We start from the raw sequence: 26,450 nt of genomic DNA, 5'->3' as shown, positions 1-26,450 counted from the left end.
AATGTTTTCTATGTATCTGTGTGCGTGGACGCAGAGACACTGTAATACGTGTATATGTGCATGGAAGAGAAAGAGGCAAAGCACGCTAATTAGAGATGTATCCGTATTATAGAGTGAGTATGTGGAAAATTGACTTAATTAACTAGAGAACCTGCTTCTGATGCAAATAATGCATTTCATGGTTCTGTGCCCATCCTCATTTAAGCAATAGCGTAAGTATTTGTCGTATATCTGACTTTGAACACTATGTAAATTAGTTTGAAATATGACAGACGTTATTGTGGAAAGATAGCAACATTATGGGAAAGGAGTGGCTTTAAATGCATTATTGAAGGTGAATGATAAAGCGGTGCATTTGGAAAATATGCATCACCAAAATAACAGGATATTTTTTCACTTCCTCTGTTGTGGGAGAACGGGTGTTTGTGACTAATCCCCCGACTTCCGCCTTTTTGCGAAACAGATTTGTTGAGGCAGTGATATTTCCTGTCAGGACTCCCTTGTTACACATTAATTCCCTTTTAAAGCCGTACTTTTCTCCTCTCCACCAAATCTTTTCACCACTAACTTCCACAAGAAGCCATTTTGCATAAAAAACTAGGGGTGGGCGGAATTTGCGAAAGCGACTTTCGCAAATTATCGCAAAAATGTTAAAAATCTCCGCAAACAAGCGGAAATATCGCGAAGATGCGGAAGTTTTTTTCCCGCCCGTTCGCGATATTTTTTGCATGGTTGCGGGTCGCTAACTTACCCCTGTGGTTGCTCGCGGGCGCGGCCATCTTGTTTTCAGTTGTCTCGCGGTGCATGATCGCGAGAAAAAAGACGTGATCGCGCGACGCATGACGTCACTGCGGACGCGAACTGTCACGAGACAGCGCAAATGGCTAAAACAATACAACATCTCATGGAGAACGCGACCGGATCGGGAAAACTTGTCGGCGAACGCAGGGATTCAGGTAAGGCGATCGCGCGCGCGAGAATGTATTATTTTACAGCACGAGCAAGATCCAAATTATCGCAAAGCTGCAGAATGCGGAAATTTTGACATTTCCGCGCTCTCCGCGGAACACGGAAATGCCAAATTATCGCAAATTCCGCGAACGGAACAGAAATTTTGCCCAGGCCTATAAAAAACTATTCTCAACGCACGTAGACTCTTTTAATAACAGAGGGAAACAAAGGTTTCTTCAGTTATCCATGTAAGCATGTTTTTGTCAAAGGCCAAAATGCATTGAGTTGCAGCTATTTCACATATTTTAACTGAAAATAAAACAATTATAGTCTTTCACATCAAGTTTAACCACTAAAGCTATTTAAGTACTAAAACTGTTATAGTTTCACTCCTGAGCTGATAAAAATATTGATGCTTGTAATCTTAAGGTGTTCCCTTGGGTAAGCTTTCAGTTTGGTGTGCTAGGTATCCGCATTTGTATTCACACAATCTCTTTCAGCATAGAATATTAGGCCTCATTCTGCCTTTATTCTAAACATTGCACCATTGAATAGGTAAAGTTGTGCTTTCCTTAGAAGGCATATACCCCATTGTTTCCAACATTCCATCGCCGTTTTATTCACTCCTATAATCTATCTCAATTTTGGAAGTAACATTTTTGTTTCTTTTCGGTTTCCATTGTGTCATAGCACCTGTTACCAGCTCAATTTGCTAATCCGCTATTCTCTGCTGAAAGTAGTTAGAATAGAGACATGGTTGTATCCTTCATAAAAAGCCCGCAGTTTGTCTGTCTAATGCATATCAATTGAGGGAGCTTTCAACAATGTGGATACAAAATATGTATTTATTATTTTGTTTTAATAAAGCGCTGAGTTGACACAAAAGGCATTTGCAGCCAATCTGTCAAAAGAGTTTCAGAACCAAACCCCATCCCGAGTTAAACAGGATAAAAGTGGGATCCCCAAGAATTGTCCCCATAAAATAATTCCTAAGTCCCTTTTCAGTCACCAAGGCAACTGGTAGGTAAGACACAAATTCAATCGAGGACAGCATGCAGAAGAGGTTGAGCACTGTTTCGACTTAACTCGCTATGACTCATCCTTGAGTTGATGGAGGCTGCCGCACACTTCAACCATGTTGAAAGGGCACCCTTTTTCTTATTTAGATAGAATTATTTCAATAGGCAGAATTTTAGTGCACGACTATCCTGACAAGTTCTGCCTAAGGACAAAAAATACTGAGCATTGGCGAAGTCAATAGGTCTCTGAATTAAAACATATTGGCTCTGCCTAGATCCTGTTACTGATTAAGTTCCCTGTAACCTATTGTTCACCTTGGATGAGATAACGGAGGCTGAGTTGGGCCTGGATGGTAGTCCCATTAATTTGTTCAGGCCAATTTACCTCTCGGGCCCCATTCTGGCCAGGGTGTTAGAGGCCTGTTGTTGCACTGGTATTCTAAAGTCTGCTATTGTCCCCATTTTTTAGGTCTCGCCTGATCCAGCGCATGCGCTGGTCTGGTGAGACTTATTGAGAGGGCTCCAAAAAGTGCTACCAGGCCAGCCTAGAGCTACAGTGCATGTGCGCGGGCGCGCTCGCCGCGCTTTACCGCGATTACTTTCACTTTCGCGGCCGCACGGACGCTTTGATTTTTGATCGCGGTTGCGATCACTTTCGTGGCCGCTTGGCATAGTCAGTAGGTCTCACTTTTGGGACCTTATAAGTATTTAGTTATGCAACTGTTGCATGGCTAAACACTTATAAGGTCCCAAAGGCGAGACCTATTGGCTATGCCAATGCTTGTTTAAAAAGGGGACGGATCCAACCCTGCATGTTACCCTTCTATATCTCTACTTGATTCATTGCTGAAGGTTGCTGGGAAAATCATACTGAACCATCTTGAAGCATGGGCAGAAGAAACTAGCATCCTCTCCCACCAACACTATGGTTTGCGTAAGGGTCTGGGAACCATTGTAAAGGGGCTGAACCCTAACATGATTATAGGTAAATACCTTTAGATAAAGGCTAACTGTTTTAAACTTTTGTTGACCTGTCAAGTGCTTTCGACTGTGTCCTCAATAGTAAATCATGGTTTATTTGAATTGAGCTTGGTGTAGATTCTCAAATAATTGCCCTTATTAGAGGCATTTATTCTAGGGGAAAGGCCAGGCTGAACTTTGGCTGCAGGGTGAATGTACCAACACTTACAGTCTGGAAAGAGGGGCCGGATAGGGCTGCATAATGGCACCCTTACTTTGTGCCCTGTGCATTAGTAGCTTGGCCACAGTTTTAACAAAAAATTGTAAAGATCTCCCTCACATTGACCACAGATCTATCCCATGTCTGTATTATGCTGACAATGTCGTCTTGATGTCTTGTACCCCCTTGGGTCTGCAGAAGTTACTTACCTCTTTTATAGAATATATGTCTGACTTGGGCCTAATCATCAACAAAAACATGAATTTTGTTATTAATTGTGGGAATAAAATCAAATGTCTGAGTGTTTTGGCCGTCAAGGCCAAGCTTAGTATTACGCCCACTTTCACTTTACTGGGCATTTTATTTAACAAACAAGGCGCTTGGTCCCCAGCTGTCAATAACAGAAAATTGCACCTTAATAAATCTGTGACCTAACTATGTAATAAACCCAAACGGGCGATTTTAACTATGTATCACTCAAAATGTGTCTCTGCGACTCTTTACAGGTCAGGCATCTTGTGCTATTCTAATGTTAACCATCTCAAGGTGATTGGGAACGCCTTTTTAAAGAGTCTTCTCTCTGCCCCTAAAGGTTGCTCTACATTCGTCAGTCACTCTGAATTGGTGGTCACGTTTTTATCTGACTTTATTAATATTTAGCTCGTCTTACTTTGGCATAACATTTGGACTTCTGAGTTCACTTTCAGAACTTCAGACAGGTTTACAGTTTTTTTACAGGTGTAAAACCCATATGTGTAAGGAAATAAATGTTTTCTGGGGGGTGTCAAGGGAGTGAGGAAAGAAAATGGTGTGAACACCCTCAAAAGCATGTGTTTCTTGGTATTCACAAGTATCTGTACTGCCTTTCCCACATTATCTGCACTTCAGAAGATGCACCTAAACAAATTAGGCAAACATAGTGCAGTAAATTTGAGAAAGTGCATACAATATTTTTGAAGAAATAGTAAAGGGGGAAAGTTTTGAAATGGAAAATTATTTTTATTGAGGCTTTACATAGGCACCTATGAATTACTCACAGTCAAAAAAGTGCACACAAGTAGTTAAGGAAAACAGGTTTTGTGAGGGAAAACTATAAAAACCATAGTTTTCCCGGTCGTGCAGCTTGGTGGTTTTAGGTAAAAGTTAGAAGATTCTGCTGATAGTAGCCATACACCTATCCCAGGGGGAATTGATTACTTTTTCAAGAATCAGGGCAAGACTTCTTAATTTGGTACCTATTAGTAATAATATTGCAGGTAAAAATCATTTTAGTGATTGGTGTAGATTTTTTCAGTGGCGTCTGCTCTGCTGGAAAATTCAAGTGGGGGCAGGGGAGGGGGGACGGGACGAGGGAAATAATTATAATTAAAAAAAGAAAACTTACCTGTATCTACGCTGCCGGCCACTTCCGCGCCTCGGTGCTTCTCTTCTCTCCCAACAGCACAGACGTCCCACGCAATCCTTGCGCTGCTCTCAGTAGCATGAGAGCAGCACCAGGATTGGTCTGAGTGACTTGGTTTGCTGCTCAGACAGTGCCTTGGAGTCCGTGCTGCTTCTCCAACCCAGCTGTGAAACACAGCTGGGTTGGAGAAACCTAAGTGCGCATGGCGGTTTGGTTGGCCTAAGACAGCTGGCCAAATCATCATGCACACTAAGGTTGTGCACTACTCCACTGCTGGCTGTGACGACAGCCAAGCCCCGCCCCTCCCAGACTTTGCTGGCTCCAGAGGGAAACTGGAAAAATAAAAGGGTAATAAAGCCAATATATTATCTTTTTTTTTCCTGTTTCCCTTAGCTGGCTCTCAGCAGGGGGGTGATGCTCCTCCGTTCTAGTGAAGGAGCCACCACTGGATTTTTAAGGTAATGTTGTATAATTCTAGACATAAAGAAACATGTTTTGGAGACTGAAAGAAAAGCAAGAGATGTCTCATGATTGTTAAGTCTTCAAAGACAACATGGGACCAATTACCTCTAAAAATAAAGAAATGGGGCACATGCACTGCTGGCATTAACGGCATTGGGTTCGCAAATAAATGCCATGCAAAAGTCTTGGCAACGTAGCCTAGACAGCTGACAGTCACATGCAAATGAGTCAAATATAAAAAACAGGAAACCCTTCAGAACCGCCTGATGAAGTTTCTAATAACCCTTTAATGCTCAAACAAATTATCTGTATTTGCAGTCCTTATGCATAAAATGCCCCTCACACAAAAGAAGCACATTAAAATGTCAAACACTGTAGTTGAGCAAGATAATTTTTTTGTGACCTCAGAAACACTGGTCGTGTAATATTGGAGAGAAAAGGCTCAGCCTGGTTTTAAATATCAAAGTTGGAAAAGGCAGTTTTGATTTTTAAACACTGTGGACCATTACGAGGGTGCCAGTATTTCCAGTGTTGTAATACCTCCTCTATTATTAAAGGGTAATAAAGCTTTGCAGTATGGCCGTGAGATTTACTTTACCACTGATTTCCACATGCGAACTATTAAATCTGAATATTTGGCCACGGACTAAGGGTCTGATTCAGATCTTGGCAGACAGATTACTCCATCACTATGGTGATGGGTATCCTGTCTGCCGAAATATAAATCCCATTGTATCCAAAGTGATTTGAATTTTGGCTGCATTGTGACGGAGTAAGCCATCCACCGAGATCTAAATCCGGCCCAAAATCCTCAATGTTTGACCTGGAAAATTTGCACACTTAAATCAGTGTGAAATTTATGCATGCGTTATTATCATGAGAGCCCTGATACTATTTTAGACAGACACTACAGTTGCCACACATAATGTGTTTTAGGAGCCCACTCATAAACAGGACCATTGGGTAAACTGGAGCTGTGCCAATTTGCTCTGAACCAACCAACCAGAGCAAATACTGTTACATCAAGCAGCAGGTCATGTGCACGGTGAAGCTAGCTGAAAAAACTCTGTGTGTTTATCAAAATAATTCTGTGAATGATACTTTACCAAATGTCAATGAGGGGTCAGGTGTGTCATAAGCAAGTGGTGACACCACCATCTAAAATGAAGTACAGATTGTATCATAACTAATTGGCCATTGCCTCAATATCATCCTGGTGGGAAACTCTGCCGCTGCTTTTGGTACAGAGGGCTGATACTGCAGCCCTGGGCCCCATGTACAAAAACCGGCCCCACCGGTCCAAAACCGGCCCCAGCCTTCCGGTCCACCAGGAAAACGCCCGGTGCCCGCTACGACCAGTCCGGCCCTGGTGATAACAAACTGCAACTGCATCCTGCAGCAAAAATGAGGATTAAAGTGAAATTAGTAGAGCCAATGAGACCCCAGTAACCAGTTCCAAGATCCAACTAAATTCAAAGGGAATACTTCTATACTCTTATATTACATGTCTAAACATTGAAAGGCAGCTACGAAAACCAGTCAACGTGAAATTCCAGTGGGACTTTGCTAAAGTATAACTACTACTGGCACGTCTTGCTTCCCTGCTTGGTCTCTCTCTGTTCTTGTTTTTTTTTTTTACATGATTGCATAATGCTTATGGGAAATGTATCATAGTAAAGAGTATTTTTAGAAATTGTGAATTCTCTTTTCATTCTAATATTTTGTTTTGTGCGGGATTGTACTTTGATAAACTAATTTGTGCACTAATATATTCTCGCGATGCCTTATTATGCAAAATGTGGTGATGGCTGCTAAAAAAAAGCTGAGTGTCCAAATGCTGTTTGCAAAATCATGATTTAAATCTACGATTATAAGCACTATCGTGATTCCGGTTAGCAACTAGTTTTGGAACAAGTCTAGTATCATTGCTATTTAGGAAGCCCGTCTATATCATAAGAAAACATCTGCTTTCCTGTATGTCCCGATAGCTCATTCTAAGAACTGATAGATAAGCAGCTGCTTCTGAGCACCATTTTGATGTGAAAATGGGGTGTATTGTTTGTTCGGTCTCATGTACTGATAAAATTCCATTAGGTTTGGTCAACCTAGATTTTGAGAAGGTTGTTTGTCAAAATATCTTCAAAATCTTATCCTGCCTACAATATGTAGTCAAAATATCGAGGCCCATAATATCGAGAAAGTAAGTGCATATAGATAAGTATAGCTTTACTATTCTTGACTCCACATTTATGTATCTAGAATATGTGTGTGTATCTAGACACACACATACACACACCCACACACACATATATATATATACATATATATAATATATATATATTCCAATAATAGTTATAGTTATCTGAAGTAACCTTGCCCTAAAGTAATAATAACTTGCAGCATCACCATGCACTTATAATTACCACAAATATTACATCACTCATGCCATGTTCTATGACATCATTGATAATATCACTGCAACATGTGAAATTGTAGTGGAGGCAGAACTACAGGTCCACACATTGCTATGTTAGCATAAGTGTCTTAGAAATTTAAACGCCATCTTGCCACTTTTGCTGCTTTTGCACACGACACTGTAGATAGATGTTATTATATGAAAACTGCTTGCTTGCTTTTTCTTCACAAGAGAACGGTCTGTTGTTCACATCCCTAGACGTGCACCGCGACCTTGGTCTGAACATTGGGTGCAGCAACAGTCAGTGCCAACAAACAATGTATGCTTTGAATTCATGTTGATCGGCCCATGCGCTAGCCATAACACGCACACAGCTGCAAATATCTGAAACTCGAGCCCCTTTAATATTGCAGTTTGCATGCATGAGATAGACACTTTGGAGAAGACCTTTTCCAGACACAGAGCAAAGCTGATCCTGAGATGTGATTCACCTAAGCTGATATTTACAGTATGGGGTTCCCCATTCAAACCTAGAGACCTTCTATTAGTTTAATAATTCTAGCTTACTAGCTAAGGGAGGGTGGTTGTATCCCACTATCATTTGTAACATGATTTCTCCCTTCATTTTCTATGGTATTGTAACAATGCTGATGGTTTTATTCTTAATCATTTGCCTGCTTATGTTAGCCAAAGTACTGCATCTTAGGACACGTAGTTTATAAAATAAACATTTTAAAACTTTACTGTGTCTCTGATTACTCTTGTTGTGGACTGATATGAGAATAATAACGAACAGGTATTTCTAATTCCCACCAATCCTGAGAGTACTCCAAGTCGCTTGTTCTGGGTTGTCTAATCATTGGTAGCTTCGAGATGATACGGAGAACGAATGAGACACTGATGCTAGTCGGATAGGGGTTCTGGGTACTGAGGTGAATTTTTGGTGCACCGCAATTCACTGAGGTCCTGGTTTCCTGCGCATAGTTCTGTGCATGAGCAGAATCCCTACAACAAAATGACATAATTGATAACAACACTGTGCATGGCGGGCTTTTGGCTCTGGACCGGGTCAAAGTAGTAAGTTCAGGCCGACCCCAATGGAGCACTGGTGGGATACATAGACCAGGTTCATCCAAATGCAGTGTTTACCTTCTTCGAGTCCAAGTCCATGCAAGAAGCCTTAGCTAAAGCTGACCCTTGGAGTCATTTTTGAGGGTTCTAGGTTCCCTGCAAGCAGGCCTGATCTTCCTTCTTCAGACAGCATGGTAGTCCTTCATCTGAACCTTCCACAGATCAAGGCATGTTCTGATGAAAGTTTCTGAGTGTTCCATTCTTATAACTAGTGCTGCCTTTGTGAAGGGGCAATCCCTGGCCTATCCCCAAACTATTTATGTCCCGTTCTTCTCCTTCCTCTGGATTTGGCTTCAATCTGTCTAGGGGGACAAGGGCAATCACATGCCTGGAGTAAGGTTCCTTTGAATGTGTGCTGCAGGCTGGGTGCTTTGAAGTGTAATCAGAGCAGAGCACAACTTCTCCCCAACCATCCTGTTCGGGAGACCCACTTTTTTGGCCCTGTGTCTGAAAGGAATACACAGCACACAGTAGGAGAGCCATTTACAGTCATGTGACCATGGACAGTGGCAGAAAGGCACATTTGGTTCAGGTGGAAAAATGCCAACATTCTAAAAGTGGCATTTTCTGCATAGTAAATACAAATTTGGGAGAGATAACCTTGCTACAAGGAAAAATTATGTTAGGAGTTTTTCACTGTCAGGACATATAAAACTTATGTACACATGTCCTACTTTCAAAAACACCATACGCACTGCCTGTTGAACCTTTTGGGCCTAGCTTAGGGGTGACTCATGAGGATTAGGAAGGAATATTTAAGCCTGGCAAAAGGTTTATATTGCCAGGTCAAAATGTCAGTTTAAAATTGCTGTGACAGGTTGCAGTAGCAGGTCAGATATGTTTTACATGACTACTTTAGTGGTTGGCACAATGCATGCTGCTGGCAACTACTGCATTTAATTTACAGAACCTGGGTACATGTATTACCATATGCTAGGTCATATATGTAAATTAAATAATACAATTAGGTTTCGGTCAACTTTACCATGTGAATCATAGAGAGAGCACAATCTCTTTACTAGAGGTTTGGAGGAATAAAGTGCATAGAGTACTAAAAAGTAACGAAAACAGGTTCAGCAAAGGAGGGCAAAAATCTTTGGTGAACCTGCAGAAAGGGGGCAGCCCACCAATTTAAATACATTGAAAAACAAATTATATATGTATGTGTGTGTGTGTGTGTGTATATATATATATATATATATATATACATTCAAAGGAAGTGGCAGACGGGCTGTGCTTTCAGGTCCGGATCCCATTGCATATTTCAGAATGCTCCTCCAATAGTCCATCGGGAGAGTGACTGAGCCACACCGAAAGTGGGATATGCTTCATGGTTAATTTATTGAGGGCAGAGAAAGTAACACATTTCGACTTCAATGAAATATTGATCACACAAACGTCCTTATCCAATACACCATTTATATTTACAAACAACACAAAATATGGACTTAGAAATGTTCCGCCAAACCACCCAAATTTAGGAACAGAGTTTACATGGCGTTAATCCCAAATTTGATTTGATGTGTGCATGCATGCAATCCAAATTCAAAGTTTTATCATAAAATAAACTAAGATAAATGTGTGGATTGAAAGAAACAAATTTACCTTGGAAACAGTAATACAGAATTGCTCCAGTCCGGTCCAATCACTTGTAACTATTGGCAATAGTAGCCATTAACATCTCATTCTAGTGGTGACAGTAAAAATAAAGAAAAGACCAAGAGTGATTCCACCTGCTTGTCTCCATCTGATTACCTGCTTACAAAAACAGGCCAAAGTAGCCTTACATTGTTACATTGATTAAACAATCAATTATAGCAATAAATGTAATAACATTTGGAGGAAAACTGCAGAAATTTTTCAATTGACTGATTTTGAGTGTAGCATACTATGCACAGTCTGAACTCAAGCTAATTCATTTTGATATTTATATATTTTTAGAAATTACTATTTTAAAAATAAAAACCATTGAATTTTACTAATTATTTGTAAATGACATAAGTATAACTTGCACTGCTCTAATGTACTACTTTTGATATGACAACGTATATTACAACACTGATGACATATGAAATCTATGGCAGTGCAAATTATACTTATGTCATTTATGTATAACTAGTGAATTTCAGTAGTTTTTTGGTTTTAAAACTTTTTTATATATTAGAAGATCTATGTATACCTGTACTTTAACCATATATATATATATATGTATATATCAACCACCAACTCCAATCTTCACCAAAAGAAAGGAAACCAACACCAACGACTTCACTGAATTCACGCGTTTAATGCTCTTACTCCATTGCTACGCGTTTCGGCATCACCTGCCTTAATCATGCAACATATATATAAAATTACCCACTGGCGTTCGCCAGTAGGTAGTTATATTTAGGATCTAGTTTCCATCGGAAAAGCATTTTTTGATTTGCCAATATCTTTGACAAATCTTCACGAAATTTTCAAAAGGAATGGGGTGATTTGGTCGGCTGCTGTGTTGGAAGTGTCGGGGTGATTCGTCAATCAAAGGCTGAGAAAAAGGGGGGTCCTAAAACACATTTTCTCCATGTTATTTTCCATTTTCCATAGGAACTTTAGACACAGCTACAGCCCGAACTGCTGAACGTAATTACACCACATTTGGCAAAAAGGTAACTCTTCGGTCAGAAAACACTCTTCTTGTTAAATGGTGTAAACCCATTCAGTAGTTCCTGAGAAATATTAATATTTCTCAGCTATCCAAATATGGCCGCGGAGGATCCGTAAATCCTCCCGATCTCGAGCCTGCAATCTGATTGGCTGCCAACACTTCAAACCAGGAGGTGTTGGCAGCCATCTTGTGACTTGGTTGAACCAAGTCAGAAGAAAAAAGGTTAAAAAAAATTACAAAACAAGAAAGGGGGGCAGGGTAGAAACACTCGGACCCCTTCCCTTGAAAATGGTTATAAGAAATGGCCATATCCCCGAGACCAATGCCGGCCTATGGAGGAGGGCCGTATGGCCTCCTTCCCCTTTTGTTAATCATTAAAAAAAAAAAAAAATGCAAAAACAACAGTTGAAGGACAGAATGCAGAAAAATGTCATACATTCACCCCAGTACAGAGATCTGGGCCTAAATCCATCGTTTTTTTGCTCATCATGCCATTCCAGTTTGAACCCAGCCATATGCAAATCAGCCTTGACCCTGTGCCTCATGGGAACAGTCCACCCCGAACTGCCAAGCCAGGTCCTCCCTGGACCGGAAACAAGCATCCTAGGACTAGAATGATTTGCATATGGCCAGGTCTAAACTGGGGTGGCATGGTGAGCAAAAGAATTATGGATTTAACCCAGATCTCTTGACGGGGGGTGAATGTTTTGATTCGTTCTGCATTCCGTCCATCAATTGTGTGTCTTTTGCTTAAAAAAAGAGAAAGGCCTATCCCAGGGGGATAGGGTCCCAGGGGCTAAAATAGGCCTCAGGAGGGGGGCCACGTTGCCTCCGTCTTTTTTTTCAAATTATTTTTTTTAATGGGTCAGGCCCCGGGAATGGGGTTCCCGGGGCCCAAAACGATCAAGGAAAGGTGAGTTACACAGACACCCTTTCTTAAATACAAAAAAACAGAAGCTGGCAACTAGCCAGAGGCCCCATCCCCTTTATCCACTACTCTGCAAACGCACACCTCTTGGCGTGCTCTTGGTTGGGGGATGAAGTCCCCTTTGCTCCTGAGGGTCCTTAGGGGCCAACTTGCCCACTTGTTACCTCCAGTAAGCCTGACATAGTGGGACTGCTGATAGGTGGTCAGAGGCCACGCCCCTTTTCCCTCCACTCTACAAACGCACCTCTCAGCGTACTGCTGGTGGGACGATGAGGCCCCGTTACGTCCTGGGGGCCACAGGGCTAAAGTGGACTTTATCCCCCAAGCAGCAGTGTCCCAAGAGGTGCGCTTGCAGAGTGGTGGAGAAAGGGGGCGTGGCCTCTGACCATCTATCAGCAATCCAGCTGTGTGGGTTTACTAAAGGCAAAGGGACTTCATCCCCAACCAAGAGCGAGCAAGGAGGCATGTTTGCAGAGTGGTGGAGAAAGAGGGCGTGTCCTGCATACACCTCTCAGCAATCTGACTGTGTGGTGCTTACTGGAGGTAACAGGTAGGGTAGTTGGCCCCTAAGGACCCCCAGCAGCAAAGGGGACTTCATCCCCCAACCAAGAGTGCACCAGGAGGCGTGTTTGCAGACAGGTGGAGAAAGGGGGGTGGCTTGCTATCAGAAGTCATCAATCCTGCTGTGTGGGACTTACTGGAGGTAACAGGAGGGATAGTTGGCCCACAAGGACATCCTTGGGGAAACTACCCTTCTTGTTACATCCAGTAAGTCCCACACAGTGGGATTGCTAAGAGGTCTTAGGAGGTCACACACCCCTTTCTCCACCTCCTTGCAAACTACTGGTTAGAGGATGAAGTCCACTTTACTCCAGAGGGACCTTGGGGGTCAAGAAGCCCTCCTGGTAGCTCCTGTAAGTCCTACACAGCAGAATTCCTGAGAGATGGTTGGAGGCCCAGTCCCTTTTTTTCCACCACTCTGCAATTGTGACTGCTAGTTAAAAAACCTTAGAAATTCACTGAAAAAAACCAAAGGTTATAGGGACGTTGTAGTTAGGAATTACCATTTAACAAACCTTAAAAATTCACTGGAAAAACGACATGTTTCAGGTAAGTTATAGTTAGGAATTAGCATTTAAAAAACCTAAGAAATTCACAGAAAAAAACAAAGGTTAAAGGGACGTTATAGTTAGGCTGACATTTCACTCATACAAAACCAGGGAAATTCGGCCGTTATAGTTAGCTGCGCTAACTATAACTCGCGTCCCCGCAACGTACTGCTTAGGGCCTCACATATTACATCACTCATGACATGGTCAGTGACATCATTCATGACATCACTGATGACATCATCCACAACATCTCTGACGTACCCACTCACAACCCTATAGAATCTTTTATACACCCACTGCCACACCAAACCCATTCACAGAGCCGTATCAGTACTTACAAACCCACTCACTGATTCATTGATCTATACACACGTCCACTTAATCACCCATACTGCCACTCACTCACTAATACAGCCATTGACATATCCATTCATACAGCCATACACGTGCTCACACACTGAGTGGGTCACCTATAGAACTATGCACACACCTAGACACTCACCCATACAGTCACTTACTTGCCCAAACAGTTACACACCCACCCACTTACTTACTCATACAAATAGTAACACATACTCACTCAGCTATACAGTCACTGACAGAAGCATCCACTCATCCATATAGCCACTCTCACATTCACTCACTCATGCATACAGTCACTCATATACCCTGTCACTCACTTATACTACCTTTCACATACTGAGTTACTTACCCATACTGACACATGCACTCAATCACTGACACAGCCATACAGACACTCACTCACCCATACATCTTCTCACACACACACACACCAGTACCCCATAAAGCCACTGACTCACCCACTCACTGATACATACAGGCAGTCACAAACCTCCTCATTCACAAATACAGACACCCAGCCAACCGTAGATGTAGTCAGACAACCAATCAGTCACCCATATAGCAATTCACATACTCACTAACACACTCATACACTCAATTAGACATAAACTGACAGATACACACATTCATACAATTAATCACTCTCCCACACATTCACTGAGACACCTAATCACTCACTTATGTCAGTCATGCACCCACTGAATCATCCATACAGTCACTCATACACTCACTGATTTACCATTACACCTTGGTATTTATATTTAAAACTCATACACTTTTAACAAACACTCACAGTCACTGGATGATTTAATCACTGATGTCATCAGTGATGTCATTTGAGATGTCATCAGTGATGTCGCTTACCATGTCATGAGTCATGTAATATGTAAGGTCATAAGTAATGCATTGTGGGGGCACGAGTTATAGTTAGCTCAGCGAACTACAACAGCTGGATTTCTCTGATTTTGTATGAGTGAAATGTCAGCCTACCTATAACATCCCTGCAACCTTAGGTTTTTCCGTGAAAAAAAAATATATATATATAAAAAAAAATATATATATATATATATATATATATATTACCTACTGGCGGTCGCCAGTAGGTAGTTATAGTTAGGACCACGTTTCCATAGGAAATCCGCAACATTCTATTTTGAATAACTTTGGCGCCGGTCGACGAATCCTCGCGAATTTTTCAAAATAGGTGGGGCGCTACGCTCCGCTCCTACCCTGAAAGTCTCGGGGGGATTCGTCAAGCGGGGGCTGAGATAAAAGGGGGGTCCCAAAACGCGTTTTTCCCATGCATTTTTCCATAGGACCTTTAGACAGGGCTACAGCCCGAACGGCTGAACAGAATTACTAGAAATTTGGCAGAGAGGTAGTCCTCAGGTCAAGGAAGTGCCTTTTGTAGGTTTGGTGTAATTCTGTTCAGTAGATTCTGAGAAAATAGCCTTTAAATCAATATATATATCTGAGCCAGCTTACGGTGCGCTTACGGTACGCTTACCGTACGCGTACGGTGGCGTGCGCGAGCGCAATTCTGATTGGCTCTTAGATCTTAGTAAACATTCGAATCGGCCGAAACCAGGAAGCGGCCGCCGCCATTTTCTCTCTCGCACTGGGGGTGATTTTTAAAATATAAAGCCCAAAAACATGTAAAGGGGCTGTTTAGACAGCTCCCACACACATAGCCATGATGAGGGAGTCCCCAAAGATCCCCCAAGGCCAAAAACGGAATTTTTATTTTTTAGGTAATTTCGCCGATTACGCTTACCGTACGCGTACGGTAAAAAATAAAAAAAAATAAAAATTATCGACACTCTCTTCACCCCGTGTGCAATTGGTGCCCGAAGGGCACCAATTGTGCATGGCTTATCAGCAATGAGATAAACTAAAATATAAAAAAAAAAAAAAAAAAAAAAAAATTATCCACACTCTCTCCACCCCGTGTGCAAATGGTGCCCGAAGGGCACCATTTGTGCATGGCTTATAAAATATACGAAAAATTAAAATATTACCTTTCAAAACGAAGTGCATCATATGTCCTCCATGTGCGCACGGTGCGCGAAGCGCATCGTGCGTACATGGCCCATCTAGCGTAACGTGGGCACGCGGTGCGCGTAGCGCACCGCGTGCCCACCGTGCGTGCACGGCACTAACTGCGTAAAGTGGGCGCGCGGTGCGCACGGAACGAACTGCGTTAAGTGGGCGCGCACACCACGAATGGCGTAAAGTAACTTAGCATTTAAAAAACCGTACAAATTCACTGAAAAAACCATAGGTTTCACACACGTTATAGTTAGGAATTAGCATTTAAAAAACCTTGCAAATTCACTGAAAAAACCATAGGTTTCACACATGTTATAGTTAGCGGAAATTTTACTGATAAAAAACCAATGAAATTCCCCCGTTATAGTTAGTGCAGGCAACTATAACTCACTCGACCGCAATCTTCTGCTGATGACATATGTGTCTTTATGAAAAAAAAATATTTGTAATATATGTATAGCTAAAAATGTATGGAAGAAGACATGGGCAAATAAGTGTCTAAATACAGTATTAGCATCAGCAGAAGATTGCGGTCGCGTGAGTTATAGTTGCCTGCACTAACTATAACGGGGGAATTTCATTGGTTTTTTATCAGTAAAATTTCCGCTAACTATAACATGTGTGAAACCTATGGTTTTTTCAGTGAATATATATATATATATGTATATATTTTCAAGGCTCAAAGATGTTTGGGTTGTGAAAAAGTTTGAGATAGCTGGGTGGTTGGTCCCTCGGTACTCCCACGGTACAGCACCATAGAACTCCCACGGTACTGAAATAAAATAAAAAAAAGTACTGAAACCTGATTGGTCAAAGAGTTTTTTCTCCTGTTGGCCATTTTTGGTACTGCTGCCACAACATTTAAGAAAATGTTGTTGCTGCCTTTACAGGATTCAGTTCTTGAGTTCTGAGTAGAGAGAAAAGGTCAAACAAGGGAGTGGGGTGAGCACACCCTTACCCCTAGAGCCATGTTCATAAGGCCATAGGGATCCCACATTCATTATTATTATTTTTTTTTTAAAAGCTGTTTTTGTCGCTAGTAGATGGTACCATCAAGCTAGGCCCCCGTGAGGTTTGCAGTACAACTGCAGTACTGATAGTACAGTTGTATATTTCAGTCCTAAAAATTAATAAATAAAGCGATAGGCTGTCTGTGAAGGCTGCGTGAATCGGGGTTTGGCCGCACCAGGGTGGATTGAACCAACTGAGATGGTTCTAATAAGATTGTTTTTTCTTATTTGTTTTAAACATGTTTAACGTTGTTCTGGAATCTTTCAATTTTATGAGGGCATTAATTAAAAAGACAATCCAAGTCCATCATGGCGTCACGAAAACTTTGAGACAAAGAGGCACACACCACCCAATTTGCTGACCTTTCCACACCTGGGAAACTACACAATGTTGACATGAGGATAGCATTGTACTGACATCCACATCTGCAGTAGCACAACCAAATAGGCCTGAATAGGAATCAATAGTATGAAAGTTCTTTTCTTTTTCAGGTAGGGCAAAACAATGGGTGCTTAAGATGTTGCATGCACCTTGTGCAAACAGGTGTTCCATTGGGCAAACATAATTTGTGCTTCCGTCACACTTCTCATTACCTCACATATTACATCACTCATGACATATTCAATGACATCATTGAGCACTGATGACACTACTGTTAACATCAGACATAATACTGCTATTCACATTATTTCATAAACTATTAAATGATTTTTAAAAAGTATGTTGTTCGTAGAGGTACAAAAAACAGGGACCCATTCCCCCCACTGACACGATATATGTAGGCAATATGTCCATAAATTGAACTGTGTCCACAGACCCAACAAAAAGATTTTTTTTTAAATTATTTTTCACATTTTGATTTATTTTTCTAAAATGATGCTGTACATACTACTATAACTGTTGTAGCAAAATTGCTGTTGGTATTCAATTAATACATATACATCAGGTACATTATAAAATAGACTTTAACACAGTGGATTTTATAAAAGGAAAACAATCATGTGTGCAAACCCAACTGTAATTGAACAGCCCAACAATGTTTAAGGTTGTTTCAGACCAGTCAAAACATCCGCAAAAAATACAAAATTATTAAGAAAATACGACATAACCAAGACTGAAGCGCTTCACTGTCTTGGTTATGTCGTATTTTCTTAATAATTTTGTGCATGTTAGTTGTGCAGTTGTGCAGTGCGTGTTAGTGCATGTACCATGTTAAGTAGTTGTTACATAGTGCTATATAGAAATTCTAAGTTAAGTAGACGTTTGTCTTTTAGTTTTCAGAACGTTTGTGAAGATTTTTAGACATTAGACATAGTTGAATAATGTAGAATGTGTTCCATAGCAGCATTAAATGTTTGTCCAGTCAATACTTTTTTTATTTTTTTAAAGGAGTACTTATATACCAACACAAAGTAAAATACGGCATTCACAAACGTAGTAGTGTTTTTTCCCCATTCGCTATAGGCGGCTTTCAGGTCTCAGGTCTCAGGTGTTCTGCTCTCTCTCCAATCAAAAGTGGTCTAGCGACGAAGTGCAATATAAAAGGAAAATAACCATGGGGACTTCTTGCACGTTAGTCAGTCTTACCCACACCAGAAGGACCTTCACAATTGTAGACTCCAAGAGCCCCCCTTCTCGCAGGTGCTGAGGCTGCAGTGCCTGTCTCCAGTGAGTATTGCACACATGGCGCTGCAGGGGCAGCGCAAGGGTGTCCTCAACTTCTCACACACAGTCCTTCAGGGACAGTGGCCAGGTGTCTTTGACGCTCTTCTGAAGCCAGAAAGTTTCCATGGATTCTCCTTACAGGGGGGTAGTGGGGAAATTGAATGCTTCTGGTGTTGATCCTCAGTAAGGGCTGGGGCCTGCACTGGTTACAATGGCAGTCTCTTCCATTTGACAATGGACTCGGCCAGACCACCCTCCTTCCCTTTCTCCCAGTGGTCCCACCTGGAATAGAGGGTCACCGTTCTCACACCACACATGGACTACAGCCCAATTGACAAGGCAGTAATCTTCACGGTGGCCCCACCTGGCATACAGGATCACCGACTTTACACCGCACGTGGACTATGGGCCGATTGGCACAGTATTACCTTCAAGGCACCCCCACCTGGCATTCGGGGTCTCCAACTTCCTTCTGCTCACGGGCTATGACCCGATCGGTGCAGACGTGATCTCCTCACACCTAGCTTCAGAGATCCTATCATCAAGATCTCCCACTAGGACTTGCTCTCTCCAGCACGCGCCTCTTCCTCGCAGATCACACTGATCTTGGCAAGCAGGCAGACACTCCAGGATCCTAGGTGATGTCCCCTCACACTGCTGGGAAACTGGCAGACCTTATCCCCCAGTCCTGGTCACAGGCAGAAGTTTTGCAGATCTTCTCTTCCTCGCGCAGCCCGGCTGCTTGATAGTTGAAAATGTTTGGAGCCTCAAGCTCCCCTTCTTGTAGTCCATTTTCAGACATCAAATGTGATTTAGGGTCTGAGTGTTTGAAGTGCATATTGGGGTCTTTTGAAGTGTCCTTTGCTCTGTCCTGCCTTTCCTCAAGAAAGTAGTCTGTCACAGCCAGAGTGCCTCCAATTCCAATATGCCCAAAACACAGGCCAGGAGAGGGACTAAAGTTTCACACCTGGATGTCAGCCATAGTGGTATGTTTATCAAAAGTTTACACCAGGACCTCCGCTCTACTGACTGACTCTTAAGACTCTTTTGCTCGCCCTTACTCCAGTGTGTCTCACGCAGCTCACAATAATGCAGCAATACACAAATCTGTCTGGGGTATTTCCCTCCCTCCTCGTGCTCATCCAGTCAACCTAGGGTCCCCCAAAATGAAACCCAGATTCATTCACGGACACACACATCCAGCGTATGCAGATAACACAAAGCCCAACACAGCATGACATCTTCCATGTATTGTACCATTCACAGGCACATATACACCCAACACATGCATATAACACACACACACTGCACAGCACTACATACTAACAGGATGTAGGCCAAGGGTGAGTTAAGCACACAGCAGCGTAACTTTACAGGAGTGAGCCTGTAGGCCTCTCTCCAGTGGCACAGGTTAAAAGGCCTGTTCACTTCTACTGGTCACTACATGGTATGTTGCCACAAGTGTGCTCGTGCTGCTTAACTCCTGGCAAAAGCCGGAACCTTTCGTCAACATGAGGGTAGTGCATTGGGAACCCCTCCCAGTTCAAAATGATTGCAAGGAATGAGACAAGCCTATGTCATGTCACGCAAGCATGAGCCATGTTTGCCCATGACAACAAAAATCAGCACCACAAATCCAGATATCATTGCAGCTGGAGCAGTGCTTAATTTGAGCTGGTAGTTTCCCGTACTCGGCACCAGTACTTAATTGCCAGCACCGGAGTTTGCCAGACATGTTGCCACAAGGTGGCACTCTCTGGCTAATTTAGAGAAGACCACAACAGTTATTTATTTATACAATATCCATTATAAATGACTATTACCTGACGCCCAAGCCATTCTTATAGCTTTGGAGGCCTGAAATATTCTGAATTGTCACACTTGAAGGAGTGTGATAGTTAATAGTTGTGTTGTTACTATCATAGGATGAAAGGCAAGGGCAATGCATGGTAATGAATGGTGCAAGCTGCAGTGACCTCCTGACAAGAGCCCTGGCATTTATTTTTTTACAAATTAAGCACTTAGCTGGAGCGCTCAGGGCAGGAGTACATGTCCCATCCTCATGCGAGGGACTTTTCCATCCCAACAATAATATTTTGGAAATAATATTCTGGTGAGATACCTATGCAGAGAGACCTTATGTTTCACATTTATTTCATATGCAAAGGTTACGATGCAGCTTGGCTAACACATTTTCTTATCTTCACTGCCATATATGTTATTGTTATTAAGCCAAAACATGTCATTACAATACAAAACTTGTGAAGACATCTATAAAATCAATGCATAATACAAAACAGCAGCAACATCTATAGTAAAATCATGAAAAGAATTTTTAAAAAACTTAAGAGACTAATAATCAGTGAATATATATACATATTTGATTTGCCTTTAATTAACTCTAACAAGGTAGCACAAATTCAAAATACTTTGTAATCCTTGCTCTTCTAAGTGTGTACTGCACACATTCCTAATTCCCCCCCGCATCGACATAAACATTGTGACAGTGAGTAGGCTGTGTTCGGTTTGTGTACTGTTCAGAAAACAAACATTCCCTTACCATCCTAACTTTATGTTTGAAAAAGATATGTTTATCTGTAATGCACTGTGAAGGCTGTAGGGTTGTGAACAACTGTATGGTGCATACATATGACTTGGGACAGAATATGAAAAACTGTGCTGTGCTTAGTAATGCTCATGAAAGTGATGTGTTGGTGATATATCATTGCAGGTGTTTGATGGTTCAAATAGTGATGCCCCTTCGCTTGGCATACTTTGTGGAAAACGATCTCCTTCTCCAATCATTTCTCAGAAAAACACTCTGTTTGTACGCCTGCGGTCCAACAGCAGTGTACAGCACCGGGGATTCAGCGCACGCTTTACTGAAGGTAAGTACTCTTTTTCTGTATTTATGAAGTACTGATCATAGCAGTGTGAATCCATATTATAAACTCTAGCTTAATATATCATAGTGATATTACAAGTAACATTTGTGTCCAAGTCTTATACTTTTCAGTAGACCACACCAGTTGTTTGCCTGACTTAGACAAGCAAATCCTAAATTGTTTATTCTTGCTTAGTTTGGACTTGTCTTATTTAAATCTTGCCACCTAGAGGCAAGAATATGAGTAGCATTCTTCACAAATGATCTTTGAACACGTATCCATGGTACACCCAAGTCATTGTTTTTTGTGCAACTTCCATTTATGGGGAGAACTAAGTAAATATTGGCGCATTTTGGGTATTCCTCAGTGAGATTTCTACGAACATCTCCCCTGCCACAAATCCCCCAATTGCCAATGTTCCACAATTATGTAACTTTGGTGAAAGTTCAATGTAGCTAAATCAGCCTTCTTCGTACACTGGCAAAGTAAAACATATTAATTAAACAATCTAATGCAACTGTGCTAACCTCGCTAAAGGATGATGGGAGCACTGCAGGTAAGCCCTAAAATTTTATTTTAAAGATATTTTGCTGATCATGCAGATATTTCTGACATCATTCAAAAACTCAAACTCCTATTTTAAGACCTACAACATACTGATATTTAATAAGTGAGAATCTACACACATATTTTTCATGGTGATATTTGATGTACACGTGGATCATTGTGTATTCTAAAAGTTCAACTTGTATGACAGCTAATAGTTTAGAGGTTTTTTAATTTTACAACTTTGTTCAGATTTGCAATCATTTTAGAAGATATCCATGGCAGACACAACGAGCTAAGCCCTGTAAAAACTGCTCATGATGTAACAGACTTCTTATTTAAGGTGTTCTTCAAAACTTTGTGAATGCAAGGATCAATGAAATCTGCATGCAATATAGATTCAGAAGTTTGTATATAATAAAATATTACTAAAAAGAAAGGATAATAATAGTTTTCAAATAGGACTTTTTGAAGTGAATGTCTTATTTGATACAATACTCATGTGGCCAATGGTCGAGAGACACAACATAAGTGTAGGCAGATCAATCATTTTGGAAAGGGAGATGGGAAAGGAGTTTTAAAGGGCTAGCCTGCTGGTCCTCTGGAAATCCTTTCTTGCATTCAGATTCACTTGGAGAGGGACATACATGGAACTTACAACTGAATCAAACCCTAAAAAATAAGGAAAATAAAATGTTGCCGGTTCCTACATCCAGGATCTAATATAACAATCATGACAATAAGATCCATAAAAAGAGACACTGGTAACATTATAATTGACTTGCGGTCTGTACAAATAAACTAATAATTTTCACCTCAGCACATTGTCCAAGGCACTTAGGAATCAGTATAGTGTTGCATATCCCTGTTACAGTAATCTACGGTTTCATTTTTTACAGCATGTGGAAGCTTCATCACAGCAGATTCTATTGGAGGAGCTATTTCCTCCCCACTGTACCCTCTCAAATACCCGAACAATCAGAACTGCAGTTGGATCATTACAGCGGACGAACCATGTAAGCATATGTTTTTGGCTACCCAATTTTTTATATTTTGATTTTGAGAAATATTCAAATCATCCTAGTTTCCTAGTGTAGTGCAGATGTGTTTATCATGATAGTGTAATATTCTAATTTCAGTGTGTGCCACATAAAACCTGCATTGCTCTTTCCCATCATCTGTGCAACAATGTTGTTTTTGCATGAACTTTTGTAAGTTAACCTCTTAATTTTTAGGCCAGATGCTATTCATGGTTCAGCTTCTCAGATTTGAAAATTATATCTGAACAGCTATATATTCCATTGGGCATTTCATCATTGCCATCTAAAGAAGTCTTTGTGATTTTGAAACTTATTCAATGCACCGTTTTTTGCATTTCATCTTAAATGAATGCAGTAAAAGCTACCACAGAAGGAAGTTGATTTGATTTTTTGTCAGTTTGTAGAAAGAAGGCCTGCTTAAGTTGTCAATTAACAGAGGCAAAAAAATCCAGGACAAGTAAAATGATTTTTAACAACTGAATGAATGATTTCTTATCGAAAGAAGAGATGTCTTTAATGGAGAGTAGATTTTTATATGTATAAAGCTTCTCTTTAGAGCAGAGGTCTTCAAACTTTTGGTTGCCGAGACCCCCTGTCAACATTTTGAGGCGTAAGGACCCCCTCCTGACAAAAATTTCTAAACCTGTTGACTAAATTGTGTGGGATGAAAATGTAAATGAGGTTATGTGATGCAGCGTATTTTGGGATAGCATTGCTTCATTATTTTGACATTTTTTACACACAGTAACACCGAGGAAAGATTTCACCCAATCAGTACCCATTTATAGCCAAAATACAGCAATTATCATCAGAAAGATTTCAAGTCAACCTTTGTGAAGGGCCTTCCATTCTGCAGCAATACGTGCTGCCACATTAGAAGCTCACCTGGCCCTGACCGGGAGAAGCAGGGGTCCCTTAAAACACTTGCAGTTTTGTGCAGAGTTAAACAGTTTACCCATGCAGCTTTCCTCTCACCCCCTCCCTTCCATCCCTCTCTCCTCTCCTAACCCCGGATCCCTCTCTCACTTTGCAGGCCATTTTCTTTCACCCCTTTTTACAACTTCTGAATTCTCCCCATTCAACCTCTCACTTCACCTTTAATCACCTCTTGCCATTCTGTCTTTTCACTGCCCTCATCTCTAACAGTCTCTCACATTTATCTCATGGCCTCTCTGGCCCTGTCACCTCCCGTGCCCCTCAACACTTCTCATTCACCTCGTCTCTCCATTCAAATTTTTGTCTATTTGTTTCTTACACCTCTCCAGTCCCCCCATTCCTCTTTCACATCTCCCCTTTGTTCTAACAGAAGCCCTCCCCTTTGGCTCACACTCACTTCTTGCGTGTCCACACATCTCTTCGGCAATTCACATTTCTCCTCATCCTTGACCTCTTCAATCAAATTCTCTCACTCCCTTGCTGTCATCTCTCATCCTCTCATCAAGCATACGGGTCGGACCCGTATGCTCCTCTCGGCATGTGCCACTCTGCTTATTGTTCCCTAATTCAAGAAGGCATGAGTTGTCTGTCTCGCTGTTTTGATGCAGGCCGCGCAGTTATGGAACGTGCACCCTCCTTTGCTTCGCTCCAACAAGAATCTATTATCCTTTAGGAAGATATAAAAACATTTCTCTATGCTCTGTCGGTTACCCCATTTGGCTGGTTCTCCTTCTGTGTGTTTCTCATTTGCCTTCAGGCAGTCGATGGTTATTAGCCCCAGGACATCTTTTGGTAACAGTGGGGCATTACAAATGTAAATATTAATAGGCAGAAGCAGGGGAGCCACTAGACCAGAACTTCAGAGGGGGGGGCTAACACTCCCAGTCAGGGATGGTCCTAACACTGGTCGCACCCGGTGCAACAGTCTTTTTTGATGCCCCACCCCCGTTTCCTCCTTCTCCATGAATTCCTTCACTGCCACTCACCAACAATGCACCGCATCTCTCTATAGCACCTTTCTGACAAACATTTCATTTTTTATAGCACTACTCATAGTTTACTCACACTCATTTCTGTGATCTGCATGGTACATATTCTTTGTAGCAGGCACATTAACCCTCTGCCTTGTGTGGGTGACAAGAGTGCCCATGTGAGTGCATGGTGAGCGATGCAACAGTGTGAGAGTAGGGCAAGAGGAGTGACTGCAGGGTGAGTGAGGTGGCGTATGAATTTGGGTGCGGATGCAAGTTCAGAATGGAATGAATGATTACTGATGGGCTTGTTTGAGTAAGTTGCATATTGAGTAGTGAGGGGGACAGGTGAGTGAAGTGTCACATGAGTGCAGGATGAGTAGTGTACTCGTGTGACTGCAGGGTGAGGTATAGGGTGAGCAGCACAAGTGCATTGTGAGTGCAGTGTGATCACTGTGAGTGCAAGGTGAGCGGGTGAATGGTGTGAGTGCATGGTGATCAGTGTGAGTGCCTTGTGATCGCTGTGCATGCAGGGTGAGCGTGAAAGTGAAGGGCGAGAAAGAGGATGAGTTGTCTGAATGCAGGGTGCATTCCCAGACCCATGAAGAAACTCAGCATGTTATTGACGGTGGCGTAGAGTTTAAGATCTAAGTTAAACTATTTCGGCATTAATCGAGGGTGAAGGAAATAAATAATGTGCTGATCCTGCAACAAACTTCCAGTCCTATGGTTAGGGTTGCCTACTCATTATTTTGATGGCCCAGTCGGTACAAAAAAAGCAGTCATCTAAATATAAATAGAAAGCACTTTTAATTGTGTTCTAGGGCTGCCTCAATGATCCATGACTGATAATTAAAGAGAACAAAGACAGAAAAGTCATATAAGGAATGCATACATACTTTTTTATTTCTAAGTCTATTTAGTGCCAAGAGGAGATCTTTGCAGGCTCTTTAAACAAAACACGGCAGGCATTTTTCTTTTGGCAAGCCTACTTTATATTCCTTTCCATGAAATGCATTCTCACACTACAGCAGTAAATGTAAAATACAAATGTAAGGAATAGGCTGAGTGGGGACCCAGGGGGTACTGGAACCAGGGAAAAAACCTAAGCCTCTGTAACCAGTTTGCAAAGGCATGTAAATATGCAAATGGTCTTTAAAGACCTGTGAAAAACACGAGAGTGCTGGAGATAAGACTCCAGACACTGCCCAGCTGAGCCCCCAGCAGCTCAAATTTCACTGCAGCAGCCCAAACTGAGACACAGGACGGGGGAAGATGGAGGGGGGGGATGAAGCCCTTGGGCCTGGTCAGAAGTGTGACTGGGAAGGCGCGACCCCCTTTGCATCACTCCACGGCCCCCCTGGGGGTCGTGCCCCACAGTTTGAAGACCCCTGCTTTAGAGTGACCACGATCTATGGTGCATTGATCGGATAAACTTCATTTTGTGGCGGAACATTAATCTAAGGGAGGCAATTGTCTATGAGACAGAACTTTAGTTACAGGTGTATATAATTCTCTTTAGCAGTCTATTGGAAGAGCATTGTTTATTGAACAAGAATGTTTCTGTTAAAAACAAACTCTGTAGATTGGGGAGATATCTTTAAGAGGGGAGCTTTTCCACAAGTGGCAAGCTTTATTTGAGCAACAGGAAGTGCCTGTTGTTGTTGTGTTTTAGCAACATGGATTGAGCTTTGTTTGTGGAAAAAAACCATTGTGGGTGCTAGTAGAGGTAATTG

At 41.7% G+C, this 26,450-nt stretch overlaps 1 protein-coding gene across 1 annotated transcript in view; it reads left to right on the top strand.

Annotated features, from left to right (window-relative positions):
* Positions 1 to 26,450, top strand: part of CUBN (cubilin) — a 1,289,359-nt gene that overhangs the window by 600,851 nt on the left and 662,058 nt on the right. The window contains exons 32-33 of the mRNA XM_085631507.1: positions 21,068 to 21,224; positions 22,667 to 22,783. Coding sequence (XP_085487633.1) covers positions 21,068 to 21,224; positions 22,667 to 22,783 — 274 coding nt within the window. The remainder of the gene's footprint in view (positions 1 to 21,067; positions 21,225 to 22,666; positions 22,784 to 26,450) is intronic.

This window comes from Triturus cristatus, chromosome 10 (genome assembly GCF_964204655.1).
Source record: "Triturus cristatus chromosome 10, aTriCri1.1, whole genome shotgun sequence".
NCBI lineage: Eukaryota > Metazoa > Chordata > Amphibia > Caudata > Salamandridae > Triturus > Triturus cristatus.
The sequence above is the reverse complement of the archived record's forward strand: the minus strand, read 5'-3'. Positions and strand labels throughout refer to the sequence as shown.